This window comes from Malania oleifera, chromosome 12, assembly GCF_029873635.1.
Source record: "Malania oleifera isolate guangnan ecotype guangnan chromosome 12, ASM2987363v1, whole genome shotgun sequence".
NCBI classification, from domain to species: Eukaryota; Viridiplantae; Streptophyta; class Magnoliopsida; order Santalales; family Ximeniaceae; genus Malania; species Malania oleifera.
In genome coordinates this window covers 2,096,384-2,113,557 of record NC_080428.1, presented here as the reverse complement: position 1 = coordinate 2,113,557, position 17,174 = coordinate 2,096,384, and the positions used below count along the sequence as shown (strand labels likewise).

Genomic DNA, 17,174 nt, shown 5'->3' with positions numbered 1-17,174 from the left:
AATGATTATTGAGCTTAGTGGAATGAGGAAATTGTTGAGATTGTGAATTTCATTTGAATAAAAGTCTTGTCTGGTTAAATACACTGATTGGATTATGAACATTATTTGGTTGAAAATACTGGATGGTTGAGTATACTGTGGTTTTTTCATGGACATGGTTAATTGGTCAGGTTTGTGATTGATCTGTGGTGTGGTTCATGTAAATGACAATATAACGTTGGCAGTGGTATGAGGAAGTCGTTATATCGTACGTGGTATAACCGTCATATAACATTGGCAGTGTTGTGAGGAGGTCGTTATATGGACGTTTATACTGGGAGGTAAACATTGGCAGTGGTATGAGGAGGTTGTTTACCAATTTATCATGAACGGGGTGTTTGTTTTGTAATCTGTGTGGTTTGAGCAGTCCTGCATGGACATTTATATTGTGCTTGATTAGCCTTGTGTGGACCAGTCATGTGTGGACGTTGATGTTGTGGTTGAGCAGTCCTGTGTGGACATTGATGCTATGTGATTTAATTAGTCCTGTGTGGACCAAATCTGTGTGGACATTGATGTTGTGTGACTTGATTAGTCCTGTGTGGACACTGATGCTGCGTGATTTGATCTTGTGTGGATTGATTATGATATGGGTGTATGCGTGAAATTCTGTGAAGCGATTATGTTGGCTATGTACAAATGTCAATTAATTCAGTATTTATGGTAAAGTAGATTACTCCACCCGAGGGTTTGCTGAGAAAGGTGAGTACATTGGTAATTAATTGTGGGTATCAGAGTAAAGGGAAGCCACTTGTATGGGCAGGTGATCTTCCCTATTCTCGGTGACTTTACCTGAATACATAACCCAAGGGCTTACAAAGCAAGGTGAGTGCCCTGGTGTTAGCATTGGAGTAGAGGGAACCTACTTGTATGGGTAGGTAGATTTCCTTATTCTCGGAAATTAAGAATAAAATACTGATGGTTGTGAATATGCGAATGGATGATAATGACGTTGATTTTGTGTGATTATGGGTATGACATCTGGATTACTTGTGGACTTTGTGTACATTTTAGATGGATATTTTACAAACACTTAAGCCACACACTATTATAAACTATTTCTTCCTTACTGAGAGGTGTCTCACCCCATCATATGTTAAATCTTTTTAGGTTATTCAGATGATCGAGCTTAGTTAGCTCTTGGGCGGGGTAGTTTTGTGAGTTAAATATAGCATATCGGATATGTATTTAGTTTATGTTTAATATGTATTAATTTTGGATTTATAATATGAAGGATTAGGTTGTAATTATTATGGGTCGATGTATGTAAATATAAAACTCTGGTATATTATGTTCGAGGTTGCTTTATTATTATCCGCTGCGTGAATGGTATCAGAGATGCGTGTCGTCTTCACAACACTCCAATCCCCACGTGGCGGGTTTGGGGCATTATAGTTGGTATCAGGGCATAACGGTCTTGCGGACTTAGGAGGACTAATACTAGAGTATAGGTTGAGTTGAATGAGGGTAGGAATGGGTAGATTAGGGTGTTGATAGGAGTTTGAGTTGTTTCCTAGCTTGGAGGCAGAAATCTTTTGATGGACTTCTGTGATTTTCTGAATCAGTCAACGGTTTCAAAAAATCACGGTAAATCCTTCAATTGTGATGTTTCTGAGTTGTGGAACTAAAATTTGGAATTTGATTTTGAAGGTTAAGAAGTTTGTGGATAAATTGACATGGATGTTTAATTGAGGATATGGATATTAATTCGGTGTTATGTTATGTGATTATGGTATATACAAAGATGTGGAGATTTTTAAAATTGCTTTGTTGTACATTTATATTTAGGGATGGATCCTAGAGGCAAAGGTGTGGATGAAGGAGGAGGAAGCGAAATGGGAGCCTCCAGTGGGGATGAGATTGACACCTCTTGGCTGTTACGAGGAATAGCTCATCAAGTTAGGGAAGAAATGAGACGGGATTTTGGGGGAACGAGTTATCCACCGGTGCACCATGGTTGCACCATTGATCAGTTTACACTTATGAAACCTTCGTCTTTTGAGGGTGGCACTGATCCAATTAAGGTTGAGATTTGGATGCAAGAAATGGAGAAAATTCTTGTTGTGTTGAATTATACCGAGGAGCAGAAGGTCCTCTTCGCCATTTTCAAACTGGCTGGAGAAGCTGAACGGTGGTGGCATGCAATGAAATTATTAGAAGTACAGCGGGTGGTACCAATAGTGATGACCTGGGATCATTTCAAGTAGGTCTTCTACGACTGATATTTTCCTGGCACCACTAGAAATGCAAAGGCAGAAGAATTTTTCATCTTGACTTAGGGACGCCTGACTGTTTAGCAGTATGCCATTAGATTCCTGGGGTTGTCCCGTTTTGCACCTTCTGTGGTTCTAGATGAATATTAGAAGGCGAGGTGGTTCGAGAGGGGCCTGAATAAGAGGATCTATGAGCATATGGTGTGTCTACAGATTTAGGATTTCACAGAATTGGTGGAGAAAGCTACGGTGGTAGAGTCGAGTCTGCAGAGGGGTACAGAGGCTTTTGAGCGAAGGAAAAGGCCTGTGTCTCCACGATCCCAATAAAATGTAAGGTAAGGGCTGTGGAGGGGAGATAGAGATGTTTTGGCTAGGGGTTAGAGGGAAAGGATCAGGAACAGCAGGGTGGTTTGTCAGGTCCCAACTGCCCTAGGTGTAATTAGCGACATTGGGGGGAATGCCGAGGCAAGAGTGTTATATGCTATAGGTGCGGAAAACAGGGTCACATTGCTCAAGAATGTTGGGAACCACCGAGTAATACACTAGCTCCAAACCAAAATTAGAACCAAAGGAACCACCTGGCGCCTCGCGGCTGTGGAGGCCTGGCGCGCGTCTACATGTTGGGTACACCTGAGGAGGGAAAGACTAAGGGCCTAGGTAATATGCTTATGTGTTATATGTTTACATTAGTATGTGTGTTAATTTTGTTTGATTTTGCATGATTTGATGTTGCACATGTTAGAATTGCTTGGGATTTATGAATGAGGTTAATTAGCTTAATGATGTGTAAATGGGTGACTAACAAATTTCGGGGACAAAATTCTTTTAGGAGCGGGAGAATGTAACAACCTGAGTAATTTTTTAATAATTTAAGATAAAAAATAAGATAGAAATGGAAGGAAGAACAAAATTCGAAAAGGGTGGCAGTAAACATTCGTTGACGAATAGATTGGTCTCGTCGACGAATGTTCTTCTTATCTCGTCGATGAGGAATTACTGAGAGGGGGTTTTCACGAACTGAAATTATTGACGAGTTCACTAGCTCGTCGCCAAATTTTGTATAGGACTCATCGACGAATCCCTGTGTATAAAAAGTGGAATTCTTTCATTCCAGCATGGAAATTTTGCATGTTCCCTTTCTCTCTTTGATTCTAGGCCAGATTTACCTCGGTTTGACAATCTGAGGCCACCACGACACTCCTGGAAGAGTTCTCTACAAATTTGCAAGAGTGGATCATTGGTGGGACTAGTTAGGAATTCATCCCAAATTTAAGGTATGGCTTTTTATGTAAAATTTGGCTTTACCCTAGTTGTAGGAAATATTATATGCAAAGAAATACTGAAGTTTAGTTCTAGGAGATGTGATTTTCATGGCGTTGAACAGGGAACCCTGCGGGTGCAGGACTGGTTATTTTAAGAGGCTTTTTAGGAATTAAGTAAGGGAAAATATTTTATAATAGCTTTTAGTAATTGCTAAAATGACTAATTTTGGGTAAAAATCCTACATATACAGGTATAATTTTCTGAGCTAAACTAATATTGAAAATATTGTTTTAATTATATAAGTATTAAATTGAGAAAAATTGTGTGGTTGAAACCATTTTGATCCTTAAATGATTATTGAGCTTAGTGGAATGAGGAAATTGTTGAGATTGTGAATGTCATTTGACTAAAAGTCTTCTTTGGTTGAATACACTGATTGGATTGTGAACATTGTTTGGTTGAAAATACTGGATGGTTGAGTATACTGTGGTTTTTGCGTGGACATGGTTAATTGGTCAAGTTTGTGATTGATCTGTGGTGTGGTTCCTGTAAATGACGATATAACATTGGCAGCGGTACGAGGAGGTCATTATATCATACATGGTATAACCATCATATAACGTTGGCAGTGGTATGAGGAGGTCGTTATATGGACGTTTATACTGGGAGGTAAACATTGGCAGTGATATAAGGAGGTTGTTTACCTATTTATCATGAACGGGGTGTTTGTTTTGTAATCTGTGTGGTTTGAGTAGTCCTGCGTGGACATTTATATTGTGCTTGATTAGTCATGTGTGGACCAGTCCTGTGTGGATGTTGATGTTGTAGTTGGGTAGTTCTATGTGGACGTTGACGCTGTGTGATTTGATTATTCCTATGTGGACTAGTCCTGTGTGGACATTGATGCTGTGTGATTTGATTAGTCCTATGTGGACCAGTCCTGTGTGGACATTGATGCTGTGTGACTTGATTAGTCCTGTGCGAACACTGATGCTGCGTGATTTGATCCTATGCGTATTGATTATGATATGAGCGTATATGTGAAATTCTGTGAAGCGATTGTGTTGGTTATGTACAAATGTTAATTAATTAAGTATTTTGGGTAAAGTAGATTACTCCACCCGAGGGCTTGCTGAGAAAGGCAAGTACACTGGTAATTAATTATGTGTACTAGAGTAGAGGGAAGCCACTTGTATGGGCGGGTGATCTTCCCTATTCTCGGTGACTTTACCTGAATACATAATGCGAGGGTTTACCGAGAAAGGTGAGTGCCCCGGTGTTAGCACTAGAGTAGAGGGAACCTACCTGTATGGGCGGGTAGATTTCCTTATTCTCAGAAATTAACAATAAAATACTGATGGTTGTGAATAAGCGAGTGGACGATAATGACGTTGATTTTATGTGATTATGGGTATGACATCTGGGTTACTTGTGAACTATGTGTACATTTTAGATAGATATTTAATTGTATTATAAACACTTCAGCCACACACTATTATAAACTGTTTCTTCCTTACTGAAAGGTGTCTCACCTCGTCATATGTTAAATCTTTTTAGGTTATCTAGGTGATTGAGCTTAGTTAGCTCCAGGGCGGGGTAGTTTTGTGAGTTAAATATAGCAGATCGGATATGTATTTAGTTTATGATTAATATGTATTAATTCTAGATTTATAATATGAAGGATTAGGTTGTAATTATTATGGGTCGATGTATGTAAATATAGAACTCTAATATATTATGTTCGAGGTTGCTTTATTATTATCCGCTGTGTGAATGGTATCAGGGACGTGTGTCATCTTCACAACACTCTGGGCCCCACGTGGCGGGTCCGGGGCGTTACATATATATATATATATATTAAAAAAAAGAAAAGCAAAATAAAAGAATTATATATATATATATATATTCTTTTATCTCGAAGCTTCATCTCTCTCTCTCTCTCTCTCCCTCTCTCTCTCTCTCTCTCTCTCTCTCTCTCTCTCTTGCTTTTAATGTCTCTCTAGCTTCTCTTTTCCTCTTATCTCTCCCCACCTTGATATTTCTATCTCTCATCTCTCACCTCCTTTCTACTTTCTATCACCAGCAACACATGAAGCCACCATGGTAGCCATGGTATCTCCAGATATCTCCTTTGCTGTCTCTGGATCTCTTACCTCTCTATCTCATTCTACTGACTCTTAGTTTCTCTCTTTCTCTTATCTATCATCATAAATTTCCAACCTCTAACCCCTTTTCTCTCTCTCTCTCTCTCTCTCTCTTCATAGGTCGAATAAAGAATGTGCAAAGGCAAATAGCTTCATGTTCTCTGCCTTCCCCCTCATTGCCAAGTCTAAGTTTTGATCATAGGCCTCACCTTCAGGTTTACCTCCCGGCTCTCTTTATTTTATTTTCTTTATTTTCTATTTTTTTGGTTGTTTCTTGTGGTTTCCCATGATCTGAACATGGATCTTGGGTTCGAGTTGGACTAAGGTTAGGTTGAGGCTAACTTAGGGTTAGGGTTTGGGTTTAGTTTAGCATTTAGGTTAGGTTAGGTTAGGTTGGTTGGTCATGTAGAGACCCGAAAAATTATAATGATTAAACAATTAGGAAGATAATAAATGGAATAGATAAATAAATAAAAAGGGAAAAGGGGGAATTTTAAAAGGAGAAAGAACAGTAGACCTCGTCGATGAATCTCTTGTCTTTGTCAATGAGTGTTCTTCTAGAGATCGTTGAAGAAGTTCAGTCCCTTATCGACAAGAGATCCTGAGTGAGTGAATTTCTGATTTTAAGTTTTGTTGACGAACGCATCCTCTCATCAACGAAGTCCCTTCTGTGGTTCGTTGACGAATTTTGTCTTCTTGTTGACGAATCCACGTGGCAACATCATGTATAAAATGATCCAAAGTTGCTTCTTCGCAAAGAAACTCATTTTCCTCCATTTTTCTCTCTTTAGAACAGTTTCCTCTACTTTCTCTCTTCAAATCCATCCAGTTTTTAGCACGAATCAACAAACAAAAATTGCTACGGTGTTCTAGGGGTGATTTTTTACACATCTAGTGGAGCAAATTTCTGAAGTGGGCTTTCTAGGCATAACTCCAATGTTGAGGTAAGGGTTAGGATTCTTAGTTTTTGGGAGTTTAAATGTTTATTTGAGGTTTATAGGTTGAAAAAAAATGCTAAAATAGTAGGTTATTTGGGGTTTATTTGATTAAACTAGGGTTTTTGATTCAGAGTTCGAGTGAGCGCTGCGGGTATCATTTTGGGGTTTCTTTTGGTGTAATTTAAGAAAGCAGGTAAGGGGAATATATTAAATCTGGATTTTTATGAAATTAACCGGTAAAAATGAAAAATTTATGTATATATGTATATGATTTTCATGTGAGTTCTGAAAAGCCAACCATTTGAAATGTAAATTTTTGAGCCTAGGGCTGTGATACTAGTTATTATTTACATAAAAGGAAAGATAAAATGACAGATTTTATGGATTATTGAGTAAGAAATTAAATGTATATTTTTAGTATATTAATGATGATTATGGGTTGGTTTATTTTTCAGTAAACGTATGAATATGAGTAAAAGGAAATTTTTATGCCGAACTATTGTATTTGTATGAGATGTAGGAAATAATGGAAATGTATTGAGAATCAAAATGTGATATGGTTTATTCTGCATGTGTTTGGGATTGTTAAATGAAAATGTATGATTTGAGAACTCTAGTAAACTGGAAAATGGGCATAATATTGTTGCAGATATATTTGGTAGAGTTAGTGCACCCACACGTCTTAGATAGAGTATGGATATGGGATGGTCGATTGTGCTGGGAAGGGTAGTGTCCCCTGGAGTCTAGACCAATGTGGGAGTAGTCAATCATACCTACAAACAGTTGAATGTGGTTGATTTAGCTCTAGTGGGCCGACAGTTAAGTCCAGCCTTTGGGCCACACAACCTGTCATGGGGCAGAATCATGACTGTGATTTTTAATCGGTATAGAGAGTTCTAAATGCATAATTGTTATTTTAACCATGTTTAATATGGAAAATGACAGATATGAGAACAACAGATATAGAAATTGGCAAATGGAAATGATATGGACAAGAATGATACGGAAACAATTTATGAGAAATTTGGAACATGAATGTGAATGTACTAATGATACAGAAATGACAGATATCGAATAAAGAAAGAAATGTATTATATATTTTATTATTGCATGTATTTGGGGCGGGGTATACTCTTCACCCAAAGGCTTGCTGAGAAAGGTGAGTGCCCTGATAGGTATCAGATGTAGTTGTGGGCTGCATAATGTATTAGGGCAGTGGGAAGTTACTTGTATGCGTGGGTAATCTTCCCTATTCTTGAGAACTTTTGCTAGTAAATCTTTGTGTGAATGTGTGAGTATGAGATAAACTAATCTTCTGTGGGCTAACTGAGTAAGGTAAGTGCCCTGATATGCTTTAGATGTGACCATAGGTTGCTTAAAGTATCAGAGCAAAGGGGTGCTACTTGTATGGGCAGGTAATCACCCCAATCCTTGGGAACTCTCATTGGTAAAATACTTTGCATGTGTTTGATCAGGAGCAAGGAATGGTTTTATAATTATGGTTTCATTTGAAAATAATGAATATATATGTATGTTGTACACAAATCTCATGTTGGCCACACACTGCTTTAATGTATTCCATCCTTACTGAGATGTGTTTCACCTGATAATTGAATTTCATATTTTCAAGACCTTCGCGGGATTGAGCTTATAGAGCTCGGCGATTGTTGTAGAATTTTGAAATAAAGGGTATAAACCGTGGTTTTAATATTTAGGGATGTAATGTATTTATGTTTTTAGAGTTGTGAATATTGTGAATACTTGATGTTGGGTTATGTTTTTGAGATATAAATAGATGTAGAAACTTTGGTATATATTTTTGAGGACTTGTTATTATTTTTGCTACGTGATTGAGATTATGATATCTGATATAGGAGATATATTTTCTATAACACTCCAGACCCTAGTTTTGGGTTCAGGGCATTACAGGTCAGGTATAGGTTATGTTGGTTGGGTCAAGGTTAGGTTAGGTTGGTTGGGTTAGGGTTAGGATGAGCCTTGGTCACGTTGGGCCTACGAAAGTTAGGCTTTAGATTAGGTTGGGTCATGATTTCAGCAGAGCTTGGGATTGTTTTTAGGTTCAATGGAAGTTTGGGCTTTAGGCTTCTAGGATTTAGTTTTCTAATTTTAGGCTTGTTGAGGTTCAATATGGGCTTGAGTTAGTTAGGCTAATGGTTTAGTTTAGGTTAGGTTGGGAATTGGGTTTGGTTAGGTTTTATGTGGGCTTTGGGTTTAGAGTAAGGCTTTGGGCTAAGGGGGTTTGGACCTAAGGTTTAGAGTTAGTCCTTGGGTTGGTATACGTTTAGGTTTAAATTGGAGTCCAGGGTTCTAAGCTAGATCTATGATGGGCTTAGGGTTTTGGGTTGGGTTGGAATAGGTTAGGTTGGTTGGGTTAGGGTTAGGCTAGGTTGGTTGACTAGGGTCAATGGGTAGTTGTTTCAATTTGCACAAGTCAAGTGGACTTGAGTCTGGGTTGTCGAGTTATTTTACTTAGATTAGGATGTCTTGGTTCAATAGATTGACTTTACTTGGATTGGGTCATTGGACTCAGGTTATGGATAGTTTTACCTGGGTATTCAAGTTAGGTTGACCTAGGTATTCAAGTCCTTATAGGGTATTCAGGTCCTTTTAGGGTATTCGGGTCTGGTGGACCCAAATTTTTGGGCTTTTTGAGTATATTTGGGATTTCGCAGGGTTTAAGGTGGGTTCTGGGGCCTTTGGTTGAGGGAATTGAGGGGTGTTTTTGGTGATAATTGGGGACTTATTCCTACGGGTCTTTAATGGATTAAATGAGGAGAGTTGATTCTGTGTCTAATTTTCATTTAGCGACTTATTTTATTTTATTTTTTAGAAATCAATTCCACTAATCATAAATTAAACACATTCTACAAAATTTTCAATTATTCTAATGCATTTTCTTAACTAAAACCCAACTTTAATCAAAATGACTAGAATAACAAGCTTGCATGAGAAATTATGGATACTTACCACCCAAAGCTCCTTCTCTCCCCATCCTTTTATACTGCCCCAACTTGACTTATTTTCTTGGCCTTTCTTTTGCTTCTTCCCTTTGATTTCTTCAAACTATTATTTTCTTCTTTTCAATCTCTCTATTATAATTCTTTGTTTCCCTAGTGACCCCCTATGTCCTTAATATGTAGAGTCTCTCCTATTTTTCTCTATTTCTCTTTTGATTCTTTGGGTGATTCTATTATGTGTTCCCAACTTCAAGCCCCTCCCCCCTTTCCTTCTAGGAACATTTCTATTTATAGATAAGAAAAGGGAGAGAAGGGCCTTAACTAGACCTTGATTTTCTTAAGGGATGGTAGAAGTTGAGTGTGGAAAGCAGGCTCTAAGAAGCCTATTGAACTTTGCAACTATAGAGGGGATTAAGTGGGAAAAAAGGTTGCTTGCTTGCAAAGGGAAAATATAGGGGGGTTATACTAGGTAAGGCTACTTCTCTCCTTTTTATAAATTTATTTATTCATCATTTAATTTTTGCATATGCCCCTCAAGCTAGGCTTTTTATTAGACCTAGGTCCGTTATAAGCTTTAAAACCTAAAACAAGCCCAATTAAACTTAAAATGGAACACAAGCCCATTGGGTCCTAAAATCAACATAGGCCCACTATAGGCCTCAAAATGCAAAACAATCCCAATTGGGCCTTAAATGGAACATAGGCCCATTATGGGTCTCAAATGCAAAACCGAGATTGGACTTCTTATTGTGCTGCAACTAACTTTAGTTTGATATTTTGTGTGTGTAGTTACAGGAACTCTAGAAAGTTGGCTCAATCGAAGGCTTTGAGGATGGCCACGACTTTTTATTTTTATTTTTTCCTTTTTTTGGTTGTATTTATTACCATTTTTATTTTTATAACTGAAGATGGATAACTGTACAATTTGCCTAATGTATGGATATTCAAACTAGGACAGTGAGTATAAGTGAATTGAAATGAGAGATTGTGCCTAGGCAAAGACCTTAGATGACACCAAATTAAATTAAAAAGAAGAAATAAATTTTAATAAAAATCTAAGGTTTAGCTCTATAATAGTCGGATAAAATGGGATGTCTATAGTTTCATCATTATAGGATCGATAATACAACGTAACTTAATGTAAATTAATGTTATATATATTATTAATATTATTGATTATAACATACTATAATATTATAACATACTGTTGATGCTGGAGGAGTCCATTAGTGGGCGTGATACATATGGGCGAGTAGCAACTTGACTCAAAAGTTTAAGTATTAGGCCAACAACGTATATAAGCATCCAACTTCTACTCTACTTTTTCAATGTGAGACAAACTCACAAGTGGAATTCTCAACAATTCCCCCCTCATTTGTGAGTTTCAATTGCTCCCACTTATATGGAAATTGTCTCCCTTGTGGGAGCTAGCTCAATTCTTCAACATTTACTCAAGTAAGCCTTACCCCCGTGCTTTACATGCCTTAGATTGCATTCGACATGCCTCTGAACAATCCTACCTCTCATGTCCTTGCCCTATTGGGATCCATGTATCAGAGGTTTAGATGATCATTATTGACCTCAGTCATGCACTTGGTCTTTCCAACTATTAGTATATCAAGAAAATTAACTTCACATCTCAATTTTACGATGTCACTTGCTTAGAGCTACAAATCATCTGCTCTAATACAACTTATTGATGTCGGAGGAGTTGATCTGTAACGCCCTAGAAAATAATATGCAAGGAAGTGCAAAAAAAATAAAATAACAAATAATTAAAAAGTAATTAATTAATTAGATAATATAAAATAATATATTAATATAATATTATAATATTATAATATATATATATATATATATATATCAGGAAGCATTAGTATGCTTCCTGATTTCAATTTGAAATCATCCACCCTTTGACGTCTCTTTGTTGGCTTTTTGAGTCCGCTTTCTATTTTGATGTTGACAAACACAAGTGTCTCATGTGTGTGCTTAGCGTTTTGAACAGGTTTACAATTCAGAATGCACACACAGAAGAGGAAGATGGAAACCCGAAAGGACTTAAAGCTCACATTATACTGGCATATTCCATGAAGAGAAGAGCAAAGAAGAAATAATATATTTGTTTATTTCAATTGTAATTGCTTTTGATTTTCATACTTTGATTTGTAATAATGCATGCATTTGCATGATATGAATTAATGCTCAGATAGGCCATAGACAGACCTTAGGGCAGACTTTGGTCGATTGACGTTGGATTTTTGGATTACCTTAATAACCCCGGTCGACTGACCCATTTCAGTTATAAACACCTTGGTCGACCGAACACTCTGTTGGACAAAAAGTAAAAATGTTGACTAAGCTTCGGGCTACTGAACAAAAATGAAAGTATCTTCCACGGTCGACCGAACCCTAGTCATTGATTGTTCCACTGTTCCCGACCGTCCGAACTTATAGTTCAAAAAGGCCCCGGGTGACTGAACCTTATGAACCAGTAGACCGAACCATGCACTGGGTGCCCGAACCTACGAAGGTTGGGAAATCACCTTGGCTTCAGCCAACCAGACTCACCCACAGTCACCCGAACACAATACAAGCTTTGTGTCTGTTTGGGCGTCTGGCTCTAACGACTAGGTGATTGAATCTCTTGGGTTGCCAAGAATTAACTGCAGTAATTGGGGTTAAAATTAATTAAACTTTTCTAATAATACCGAGTGTGTCCCTAATGATTATAATTTTCAGGAAATCTATAAATATCCCCTCATTACTTTAGATTAGTAACTTTGATTAACTCCCAAATCCTCTCAAAATATTTTGTTAATCAAAGTTTCCTCAACAACATTTTATTGAAAAATATTTTCTTTGGAGCAAATTTATTTTACTCTCTCCTAATCTCTTTCACTTATTACTTTTACAAAATCATTTTTGAAAGAGAAATTTTTGTGTGGGCATTTAGTTTAGATCATCCACTCTAACATAAGGTTTATTTCTTTCACAAAATTATTTTTAAGAGTTAGATTAAAGTTTCTCCCAATTATTTTCTTCATAAATATTCTTGGGAGAAAATTTCTATTGCACAAATATTTGTGAACTTAAATCCCAAATTCTCCAAATAATATTTTATTGCAAAAATCTTTATTGGAGAAGATATTTATCTTATATTCATATTCATATATTTTATTTGTGCAAAAACTATTTGAAGAACAAACTCTAGGTTCTCCTATATTTTTATTGAAATATATTCTTGAGAGAAAATTTCATTAGGGTCACATCTTTGAGTATTTTATCATACACATCATTTCTCAAAGATTCAAAATATTGTTTTAATAAAACACCCTTTCTCAACTAAGCATAAATTATATCATATTAAAAAGTGCATTGTAGAGTTTTAACGTGTACTTCTTTGCTTGTATTTTCAGAAGCATTATCATGTATAAAAATGTTTTCATGGACCGATTAGGTTCATCCTGTAAATTGAAATGGGGAGTCTTAACCCCATAAGTGAAACTAGTTGGGTTCAACTCAAAAATTGAATTGGGGAGTCTCAGCCCCATAAGTGAGACCAGTTTAGTTCAACTCGGAAATTGAACAGGGGAGTTTTCGCCCCTAAGGGAGACCAGTTGGGCTCAACCTAATAATTGAGCTGGGGTTTTCCTTGTCCCACAAGGAGAGGATGTAAACAGCTTCTGCTCCACCAATTTAAGTGACCAAGGATAGTGGAATCCTTGAAGGGGTATGCTAGAGGCGGGGACATAGGATGGTTTTGTAGAGACCTAGAAAATAAAAAGGAATATTTAGAAGGGGCAAAGTAGGGTTCATTGATGAATGCCTTGGTTTTGTTGATGAACTCCCTTGTATGGCTCGTGGACAAGTCTTAGTGTTTCATCAATGAAAAGATACCGAGAGGGGGAAATTTAGACCCTTTGGTTCGTCGACAAGCTTATCACCTTCGTTGATGAACTACCTTCTTTGGTTTGTTGATGAGTTGATGTGTCTCGTCTAAACGAAGCCACATGGCCATCCATCTATATAAGAGCAAATATCACATTTTCAACGAGTAAATCACTTCTCTCTCTACTCTCTCTCTCTCTCTCTCTCTCTCTCTCTTTGTACCTATAGTTTCTCTCGCTTCTCTCTAAGATTCTGGCCTTGTTTTTCCCTAACTCGATGATCAGAAGTTACCACAATGATCATGGGGACATTCTCTATAATTTAACCGAAGCAGAAATTTGGTTTGAGAAGTTTAGGCACCATCCCAAAATCAGGGTAAGTAGGTTATTTTAGGGTAGTTATCATGCTTTTTTGAACTTAGATTTTGTATAAGATAGAAATATACTGATGTTAATTGATTAAACTAAGGTGTTTTAATTTCAAGGTTTGGGTTTCCAAACACTACATGCATGGGTTGAAGATCCCAGCAGGTGTTTCTCTTGAAACTCAGGTAATATTGATAAATAAATAGTAGTTTAGAATTTTATGGATAAAAGATAAATGTGAGCCTAGGGAAAGGACAACTATAGTCATTATTCTGAGTTTGGATTATTGAAATTGGAAATATATATATATATATATATATATATATATATATATATTTTAGGATTTTGTGTGGTACACTGTGGGCATAAAAATAAAGTTGGAGTCAAATCTCCCAATCAGTCAGGTAAGGGAAATATGTTATGCTAGTAATTTCAGAAATTTTACTAGTAAAACATATGTATTTTAGAATATGAAATTATGTGTTTTTGGGAAAAACTCTATAGATTATATGTTACTTATATTATCAAAAAATGTAGATTATAGTTCATGGATTTTCTTATTTATTTAGTTGTGTGCCATGAGTTAATAACAGATCAGTACATAATTTATACAACTTTTAGAATATCATAATTTATAGTATACGCACAAAAAAAATATTTTATAGCATTTATAGAATACCATGATATACAGATTTCAGAACCATAACGTTCAGATATTTCAGTTATTCAGATATTTTAGTTAATCAGATACTTCAGTTATTCAGAAACTACAATTTATTTAGATAAGTTATTACAATGTTAGGGTTATTTTAGTTGAAACAGAATCATGGTAAAATAGTAAGATATATATAGAATAGTATTATATAGTATCAGACCCTGATGGATCAGATTAGTTTTCAAAGCACAGTACCGTAGCTATTTCAGATCAGAGTGCAACCACATATCTCAGATAGTGTGTAGATTTATCAGCAGTTGATCGTGCCTTGGGAGGTACTGTAGACTCCCGGGTAATTTGGGTTTAGGCGGCCGATCTGATTAGAGAGATTTAGTTGACTTATCCCGGTAGGCCAATAGTCTTAAGTTCTGCTTAGGGGCCACACAATCCCGTCATGAGGGGATTAAATCATGACACACAATTTTCTAGGGAAGTTTTCATAAGTTATTTATATGTATACGGATTCACAGAATAACAACAGATATATTATAATACAAGAAGTATGAATAAATAGAAAACTCATATATTATGGTTGTATTTTAAGCTACATAGGTGTGAGTTATACTGTATATTATTTTACATGCTATCTTAGTTTTAGTTATTTATTAATATATTATTCATGTAACTCAGCCACACACTGGAAATAGCATATTTCATCTTTCTGAGAGTTGTTTCATCCCAGTAATTTAACACATTTCAGGTGATCCAACTAGACGAGCAAATCAGGCTCATAGGTAGAGGGGACGTTTGTATTGCCCTATCTATAGGGTAAGTAATTCAGGGAGACGTATTTTTGAGTAGATCTTAGGAGGTTTGGTGGATGTTTCTGGAGTGATGTGTATATATATTTTAGGGAAAATACTGAAATTCTGATATTGAATTTATGGTATTAAGATCTTATATTTTCCATTGGATAGGTGTGTTATCTTATGAACAGGTATTCCTTGGTGCCCAATTTGGGACTGAGACGTTATAATAGATTTTTATAAAGGGTATCAGAGTAATATGATTTTACAATATATATATATATATATATATATATATATAATGGTATGAATTTTCAGGTCGTTATAATTTGGTTTCAGAGCCTAAGTTGTTAGGTTCTGTAGACTCTAGAGTACAACAAAAAACAATATGAGAATATAGGAATGGAAATTTTGAGATAGAATAGAATTTCCATGAGTTAATGTTGGGGAATTAAGATGAGAAATTTGGATTCTGTTATGTAGTTTGAAAGTAGGGTAGTTTCTTTGATTTTCGTGGGGTGATGATTTCAGGAAAACCCTGATAAACTATCATGGGTTTCTTTTTCCATATGGTAGGACTAGACCTTAAATTAGTAATAGGTGGTATGGGGATATTTTTGTTAGATTAATGTAAGAATAACATTATAAGGTTTAGATTCTCAGAATAATTTGGTAAAATTGCATGATGGACCCTGGTGGTAGTAGTGCTCACGCTAGCAGCGATGATGGTGTAGGACCGTCTAGCACGAGCGGTGGGGATTTAAGTACTGTTTTGCACACCATGGCTCAGCAGGTTATGACTAAGATTGCATGGAGCTTCAAGGGGCAAGTAGGCCCGTCTGCAGCCTAGGGATGTATGATAGAGAAGTTTACTAAGATGAACCCTCCAGTGTTTTTGAGAGGAGCAGATCCTACAGTTGTTGAGAATTGGGAATAGGAGATTGAGAAAGTACTAACGGCGCTCCATTGCACCGATGAGCAGAGAGTCCTCTATGCCACATATAAGTTAATAGGCAAGGCCAAGAGATGGTGGCCGACTACGAAATTATTAGAGGAACAAAGACCTGTACTAGTGGCTATGACATGGAGCCGATTCAAGGAGATATTTTTAGATAGATATTTTCTTGCTGCTGTTAGAGAGGTTAAGGTAGTAGAATTTCTGAATTTGACCCAGGAAAATCTCATGGTTTAGCAGCATGCGGCGAAGCTCATTGAGCTGTCATGCTTTGCACCCTACGTCGTTCCAGATGAGTTTAAAAAGGAAAGGATGTTTAAGAGGGGCTTGAGGCAAGAAATATATAAACAGGTGACAGTTCTAAAGATGCAAGACTTCTCCGAATTGGTTGACAGGGCCACAGTGGAAGAGGAGGGCGAACAGAGAGATGTGGGAGCACCGAGTTAGAGAAAGAGGCCCACACCTCCAGGTTTTTAAGCGGGTTCCAGCCGAGGCTTCTGAAGAGGAGACCGGTATTGTGAAGGTCAGAAGCAGATGACGGGACAAAGTGGTTTTCAAGGTGGTTAGACTTATCCCATCTGCTTTATATGTAGCTAGAGATATTTGGGTTAATGGAAGATGGGAGAGAACATCTACTATCGGTGTGGGAGATTTGGCCATATGACTCGATCATGTTAGGGACTGCTGATCCACGCACCAGTTCACAGACCTTTCAGGGGAGGTTATTAGGCACCTTGAGGAGGCTAGTAGAGGAACATAACTCCGGCGAGGGTTTATGCGTTTGCGATGGGAGATGCTGATGCTGTCAGAGACGTTGTTACAGGTATTCTTATTGCTTTACCTTATAAAACTGTTGTTTCATTTGATTCAAGTGCCACCTATTCATTTGTGTCATCAGGATATGTTAAACTATTTGGGGTTGAGGTACAT

At 37.0% G+C, this 17,174-nt stretch overlaps 1 protein-coding gene across 1 annotated transcript; it reads left to right on the top strand.

Annotated features, from left to right (window-relative positions):
* The first annotated feature begins 1,949 nt into the window (after positions 1-1,949).
* Positions 1,950-16,691, top strand: LOC131144931 (uncharacterized). Its single transcript, XM_058093894.1, has 3 exons — positions 1,950-2,210; positions 13,948-14,013; positions 16,485-16,691. The coding sequence occupies exons 1-3, from the start codon at positions 1,950-1,952 to the stop codon at positions 16,689-16,691; spliced, it is 534 nt and encodes a 177-aa protein (XP_057949877.1).
* Positions 16,692-17,174: the final 483 nt, after the last annotated feature.